General features: G+C 38.7%; 2 protein-coding genes across 3 annotated transcripts in view; one reads left to right on the top strand and one right to left on the bottom strand.

Moving 5' to 3' along the window:
• LOC102675593 (pre-piRNA 3'-exonuclease trimmer-like) overlaps positions 1-7,788 on the top strand; it is an 89,242-nt gene that overhangs the window by 64,364 nt on the left and 17,090 nt on the right. The gene's annotated exons all lie outside the window — the stretch shown is intronic.
• The window catches only part of LOC102675455 (laccase-4-like), a 10,364-nt gene continuing 2,698 nt past the window's right edge, over positions 123-7,788 (bottom strand). The window contains 10 exon segments of the mRNA XM_006615627.2: positions 123-244; positions 246-376; positions 534-749; positions 1,929-2,204; positions 3,047-3,412; positions 3,705-4,100; positions 4,623-4,833; positions 5,131-5,251; positions 5,764-5,863; positions 6,035-6,284. Coding sequence (XP_006615690.1) covers positions 224-244; positions 246-376; positions 534-749; positions 1,929-2,204; positions 3,047-3,412; positions 3,705-4,100; positions 4,623-4,833; positions 5,131-5,251; positions 5,764-5,863; positions 6,035-6,158 — 1,962 coding nt within the window. The 5' untranslated portion in view covers positions 6,159-6,284 and the 3' untranslated portion in view covers positions 123-223.

Below are 7,788 nucleotides of genomic sequence, written 5' to 3'. Positions count from 1 at the left end.
TTAAGATAATATTTATTATATATATATATATATATATATATATATATATAGATACAGAAATTCTCGTAGATATTTATACAATAATGAAGAAAACATAGTTAATTATGAGAAAGAAAGAAAGGAAGAAAAAAAGAAACGAAATATATTTGCGAGTGCACACTTTCAGTCTCTCCGTATTTATTTACAACTATGTACACGGTGTACGCGATCCTTACGAGAAACATTATATGAGAAAGTATTCCGGNNCCGACGAAGGATCCACACTTGGGAAAATCTTCCGGAGCCGGCACCATGTCGCTCGTTTCCCCAACTTGGAGAATCACGTCCAATCCACGTGTCCATTCGGCCGCGTGCTCGTCCCGCAACATCCAATAACCTTTTGAATTCGAATTTCCTCTCTTTAACAACTCTTCGTTTCTTCGAACGAACGAAATATCGCCATCGTTTAATTTTAAAAATTTTCAAGAATTTGCTCGCGATATTTAATAATGTCCAAGATTTTTTTTTTTTCCTTTGTGATTTATTTTACTGACCTGGGTTGTTCGCCTTAAATCTGAGAGCAACCGCGCCAAATTTCGGCACGACCACGGTATCCTTAGCAACCGTGCAGTCGAGATTCCGAGAGAACAATTGCCCCTTGTCGTCCATGCTCTTCAATTCTTTCAGAGACACGCTGCGTCCGAATTTTCGAGCCCCGACCACGTAGAACGTGTATCCGTGCAGATGGTACACCAGATCGTCGAGGCCACCTGCACTCCAACATTGGAAAGGGGGGAAAAAGAAGAAGAACGATATTAAATTCATACTTGATTCTACCTTTAAAGAGGTAGAACTTTTAAGAGCGTCTTCTTGATTATTACAATAAGTCACGTTCCACCCTCGAACAGTTGTCGTGAAATCTAGAAATGAGAATTTCTGAGGAAACTTTTCTGAGAGACGGTTCGAGGTATCCGAAGATTTTTGGGAACAAGAGGAAGAGGGGAGGGGATTTGGAAGAAATTTTATCGAGTTTCCTGTTGTTTTATAATTTCGAAAGGAGAGTATAAATGTTGGTTAACAAGGGAAAGGTTTCTTTTCCAATTTCTCGGAGACGGAACAACGGAGAAGAAGCAATTGTCGGAGATGAACTCGCGATCAATATTTCCAGCCTCCGCAGCCAACAGGAATATAGATCAAGGTTCTTCTAACTCAAGGCTACTACTATTACTACGTTCCAGCGAAGTATAAATCCTACTCTATCTTTCATCCTTGTAAAACGATTCTTATCACCTTCGATTTACTTTCGTATCACACGCGTCCTTTCTTTATCGGAATGAAATCGTTTTTTAACGAGGGAACGAATTTTCCAAGGATTTTCTCCCCTATCCCTCCACGAGAATTTATAATTCTCCGACTCTAAATTAAACAATTTACTCGATCGTTCGAAAAAGAAGAAGAAGAAAAATCCGAGTTTAAAAAGTCGAAATTTGTCTGCGAGCAAAATTGCACGGGAAAGAAATTGATCCTCTGGATGGTCCTCGATAACAAACGGCCGACACGAATGCGATTGGAAATCTTATCTCTCGTTTTGTTTCATCACGAGGGAAGCCCCACTATGGTACACATATGAGGTATCCTCTGAAAGGCGATTCTAAGACGATCTATCTGCTAATCGATGACTATCGCTACGACTATTTCTACGATGTTTTTTTCTTTTTTTTTTTTTTTTTCGTAGAAATGCTACCGGTGCGAAACGATGGAAACCTTTCGTATCGTACGTAATAAAATCCGATCGTGAACGCTTTGGAGAATATCTAATATGACATAATAATAAAAATTCGCCAGCCCTTACTATGATACGAATAATTAATCCGTAAAATTTATTGCTCCATTAATTAATGAAACTCGCGAAGGTGGAACGAAAGTTGTGGAAAGTGGTTTGTGGTTACCTTGATCGAGGAGAATGATCTCGACCGTGGCTCCGAGCGGTATATACCTCACATGGACGCATTCGCAAACGTTGGAGGCGGTGGCATCGCTGTGGCGACAGCGTCGCGACGACAACGATGCAGTTTCGTTGTTCTCGACGCGAGCGTCGTCCTCGTCGGGGGTGGAATAGCACATAGTCTCGCCGGAGACGTCTCCACCCTGCGACAGCAAGGGCGACGAGGGATACGTGAACGTGGCGTTGTTCACGTTCAGAACTCTCGTCTCGACCCCGTTTCCTGAAATCAAATCCAAATATATCGGCCAAGTTTCAAAAAATCGCACCGTAATATATTTCTCTCTGTAAACAGATCTCCTGGACCGAAAAGAATGATTCTCTCGGAGAGAGAGGGAGAGAGAAATAATTACAGACGATTGAAAATATTTACGAGTGTTGTATAACGAGTATGTATAAGAAACGAAGAGGTGAGGATGGTAATAAGGAGGAGAAGAAGGTGCCTGCCATTCTAATTTGGAACAGACTCATTTGCATGTTATGGAAATTACACGCGCGAAGCCATATAAATCATCGAGACGCTTTCTTTCGCTGTGTTTGACACGTATTGAAAGTGAAATGGGACGAGCAAGGTCGGACGTTAAGAAGTATAAGCTTCGCGAAGTTTTCGAATCGTCGATTTTTTTCTCCACGCTCTGCGTAATTTCCCGCTCTCGATTTTGACGAGATGTTTAATTAACATTGACTCGGGAAACTCTCTAATTCGTAACTTTTCATTCGTTCTAAAGGAAACTTAGATACGATTGGTTTGTAAGCTCGAAGAAGTAGAGAGAAGTTATAATCAACTGTCTTGTAACGTGCATCGTAACATGATTTTTCAAAGGCGGTATTCTTTTTTTTTTTTTCTTTGTCTGCCATTTTGAAGAGAAACGAAAGAGCCAGAAATTGAAAAATTGAAGAAATTAACGAGATCTGCTTTATAAATGAACAGTTTAAAACCGATTAAAGATGATGATTCCTTCAGTTATTATTCTTTTCAAAGTGAAATATAAAGTATATAAAAATTGGAAAGGAGAAAGCGAAAGGTGGAAAATTTCGAAAACGGAGGAATGGTTAGTCGCTCACCTACGATGTCGTTCGTTTGAAGCTTGTAATTAATGGGCAAACGAACGGTGACGTCTGTTTTCTGTTTCCCCAAGTCGGATGGCATCTTCCTCAACGAGTGCACTTCCATCACGCACAGACTCTCGGGATTTCCACATTTGTCCGCTGGGTTTGTCGTCATCGCGACTCGATCGTTCGATTCCTCGGCTTCCGGCTGTTGGACGGGTTCCGCCGTTCTGGGCAACGGGTCCTCCGTTGAACTTCCCTTATAGTTCAATATCGCAGCCCCATTTATGGAACTCGTTCCGCATTCTTTCGACGTGTGTACGTTGATCCAGTAGGAAGCTATCCGTTTATTCGCTTTCAGAACGAAATCCGCTCTCTCCCCTGCAATTAATTATTTACTTTGTAGACCTTCGTTAATTTTGTCCAATTAATGTTTATTTCTAAAATGTATTTGCTTCTTCTTTTTCTTAACTCTTTCAATTTTATATTTATTAAACTCGTGGATATTATTAATCGATATGATAAAAATAAAGATTCAAAATTCTCGATCGATCGACCGATAATTATAGAAAATTCCAATTCGATCATTATTCGATTACATTGCCGTTGACTGAAATCTCTAAATCCATGGTAAAAGTGAAAATTCAACGAGATATTCTGAGAGCAAGATTACCTTTGGCCAAAGTGATCGACGCGACTTGTCGTGGTTCGACTGGCTGGCCGTCAAGGCCGATCAGAAGAAGGGGGTGAGCATCGACGAGGATAGTTATTGGGCAGGATCCAGCGCCACCGGCGTTGGCCAACCGGAATCTGTGACGTCGGCCAGGGAGCACGGTGAACTTGGTCAGAGGAACCCTCGGCCCATTCGGCTGACGTCCCCGTCCGTTCACCAAAAGGATGGCTGGTTTCGCGTGGCCGTCCGTGAACGTGATCTCGCCCGAGTGCTGCCACTGGCTCACCAGAATCACGTGATTCGAGTCGTCGACGTCGTACAATGCCCTGTGAGGATCCCTTATGTCCGCTTGCTTCACTATCAACGCCCCAAATATGCCATTCGAGACGTCGTCCCCTGCAAATCGCACTCGATATCGTTTTCGAAGGAGAGAGAAAAGATTTCGATTTATTGTACATGTTCTTGGAATTGTTCGTGTTTAACGGTAATTTTGGAAATAATAATTGAAAAATGTGCAATTGTTGTGGAAAAAGGGTTGCTTAATCGCGGCATGCTCTTTTTATACCACTCGATTCGCTTACGCAACATTTATGCACTGTGAATCGATCGTTATCTCCGTAAATGCTGATGTCATGAATGAATGTATGTGAAATGAAAGTCGTTTGTCGCCCATTACTCAATATCATTTATCAAAATCATTTATTACACTTTCTATAAATATATATATATATATATATATATAAAATAGAGGTTTTATTGTCCAACATGCTAGAAAGCAACGTAATAAATTGATTAATTGAGTGGGATAATGAAAAAGTAGGAAGTAAAGAAAAAGAAAGAAGAAAAGAAAAAGGATGAAATATCGCTTCAAAAACTCGAAACGATCGATTTTTATTAGCGCGTTTAATAATTAATTACCAGCGTGAGCGTGCCACAAATGCGTTCCAGCGGCGGAGGCGCGGAATTTATATTGGAAAGTGGTGTAACTCGGTATCGGGCATTGAGTGACCAAAGGGGAGCCGTCCATGTACGGTGTCTCGAGCTGGCTCTGACCCCGCCAATGTATCGCGGCGGCTTTACCTGGAAGCCTGTTGATCACGTCCACCACGAGGATGTCGTTTTCGCATACCTGTGTACACCAAACACAATTGTCCACATGTCCTGATCGAAACATTTCGAACGATTCTTGTTCGTCTAAAATCTTTAATAAGAATACTCCTCGAGTTATTATCCTACGACACGTGGAAATTAATCGAGTAAAGAGGGAAATGAAAAATAAAGAAATTTTTGGAAGAAAAAAATTTATCGAAGGAAGGAATCGGATGAAACGTTTCTTCTTTGTTAGAATTTATTATATTTAATTAATAAACGATCCAAGCATTCCCACGTGGGGATAATTGGGAAATTATTGGCGATGCTTAAATACCTGAATAGTGGGTCCAGGCATCTGACGATTCGCGGTCAGTATACCTCGTCTCTGTCCATCAGCCGAGACGCAATGGTCGGCCAAACACGCGGTCTCGTTCCTTGGACAATCGCCGCACGATCTGCACAGGTTGGAAACAATGGAGGAGAGAGAAGGAGAAAAAGAAAAGAAAAAAGACGAAGACCGTAATGACAGGGGATTATAGCGCGAACAAGCGATTGAGAAACGATAACTCTCGAGAATTGACTTGCTTTTCGAGTCGAGTCTTCCGCGTTTCATCGCTTAAGAAATTGCGTAATTGGGATTGGTTATTCCACTCGATGATTCCGATAGAAGTGAACGCGAGAATAGTTACGTGGATATTATAAGTAAAGGTAAACCACGTCGTAACGTAATTAACATTCTCTTTTGTCGGTGAATCGGATTATGCAAAGATTCGGATGAATATTTCCTGTTTCTCCCTTTCTTTCTAGTTTTCTTTCTTCCATCCATCGTAAAAGATCGAACGGACGAAAGACGAAGTTTTTTGAAATGATTATTAAATAGTCATAGTTTTTAATTCCAAGATAAAATAATAATAAAAAAAGAGGGGGATATTATTTCAACGAAAATATATATTAAATATAATCTTACTTGCTAAGTGACTGAAACACTTCCAAAGTCAGTTTCACTCGACAAATCATGGGCCAGTCCAGGTGATGGCATGGTCTGTCGCACGAGAGAAATATTTGTTCTACGAAACAAAAAAAGAGAAAAAAGGAAACGAACTTATGTAGAATTCGCAAAGAGAGAGAGAGAGAGAAAGAAATTAGTTGATAAATTTTTGTACAAATCCAGAAATGAAGATTGAAAATAATTATCCCGGTCCAATGACGAGAGAAAGTCGCGTGAAACGCGGACTTACTGGGCCTGTAATTATTCACGTGCAAAAATGTGGCAGCTGCCGCGATCGTGAAGACGACAACGAGGAATCGCAGGCCATAGGTAGCCATCATCATCGCCAGGTCCGTGCTCTTCGAGGCTCTCATCGTCTACCCGGTTTGTTATGCAACGATAACAGCAGGTGACTGCATTCTCCCCGCGATTATTCCACTCAAAAAGTCACAGAAGCAACTTACAGTTGCTTGGACCTCTGAGCAATTGTTGTTCGAGTTCTTTTTTTTTTTTTTTTTTTTTTTTTTTTTTCCCCACCAGTGTATTGTTGAAACAACAGTTGGAACAATAGCATCGAGATGATAAAAATAAATTTTAAACGTGAATAAAATGTGAAATTAAAGAAAATGGGATATCGTGGAGTATCGTGGATTGTGAGGATGTTTGTTTTTTTTTTTTTTTTTTTTTTTTTTTTCCCCACCAGTGTATTGTTGAAACAACAGTTGGAACAATAGCATCGAGATGATAAAAATAAATTTTAAACGTGAATAAAATGTGAAATTAAAGAAAATGGGATATCGTGGAGTATCGTGGATTGTGAGGATGTTTGTTTTTTTTTTTTTTTTTTTTTTTTATGAAAATGTGAAATTATCGAAATTAGATAGAGAAGAGAAAATCGTCGAGTGTGAATAAAGATAAATGAAAAAAAATATATATATCGAATGAAAGAAAAGGAAATAATTGGAAAGATTGGTCGATTAGAAGAATGTTTTTTACTGGTATACTATTAAATACATAGGAGAAATTTAGAAATGGATGAATATAATAATGATAAAAAAGAAATATAGGTTCGAAAGAAAGAGAAAATTATGGAAGATGAATTGTTGGAAGTGTGTTCTCAAATGTATTAAGGATACCGGTCGAAATCGATACCTAGCAACTAGAATTCTGATATCAACTAGGTGAAAGGAATCTTGTATGTAGAAAAAAAAAAAGCGAAAGGACGAAGATGAAAGTCGCAACTGTTTGATACTTATACTTGAATGGTTAAGCAAATATTTCTCTTGATCTTTCGAGTGGAAAGTAAAGAAGAGCCGTTCAAGACAATCTCGATAATGATGACAACATGCGTGAATAATATTTTCAATTATTCACGTTGATATAATATATACGGTATATATATCAAATAACAACGATTGAAATAATCTTCTTTTGATATCAAGGGTTAACGACATTTATTCCAAAGAATTACTTCTTTTCTCAAATATTATTACTTTTTTCTTTCCAAGTATATTATTCTATTTAATTTCATTCATCGATCGATGTATCTCGAGATGAATTATGTTAAAAACTTTCGCTCGACCGTGAAAACGACATGACACGCAAAAATGGCGTTTTCGAAACAATTCGTGGAAAGTGCAATTTATATATTTCAGAAAAAGAATATTATTACATTTTTGCATCTTGATTATCCTAGCCATAGAATTTCAAATTTCCAACTTGGAGAGAAAGAGAGACATTTTTTTTTCTTTTTTTTTTTTTCCTTTGAACCGGAATTATTTATGAACTATTTTTCCTTCCGTCGTCGTAGATGACGTAATTTAATGAATTTCCCTTGAAACTAAGGCGGATAAAATAAGAGCAAACACGAAACGACGTTGAATAATGTCTCAGAGGGGGATGTACGAAGGCCATCTAATCGTATTGCGATTAAACCGTGTCATTATTACGTAAAAATTTTTATAATCTTTGTACGACACATTCTTTCGTAATTTGATTCAATCT

This window comes from Apis dorsata, unplaced genomic scaffold (assembly GCF_000469605.1).
Source record: "Apis dorsata unplaced genomic scaffold, Apis dorsata 1.3 scaffold_227, whole genome shotgun sequence".
In the NCBI taxonomy this organism is placed as follows: domain Eukaryota; kingdom Metazoa; phylum Arthropoda; class Insecta; order Hymenoptera; family Apidae; genus Apis; species Apis dorsata.
The sequence above is the reverse complement of the archived record's forward strand: the minus strand, read 5'-3'. Positions and strand labels throughout refer to the sequence as shown.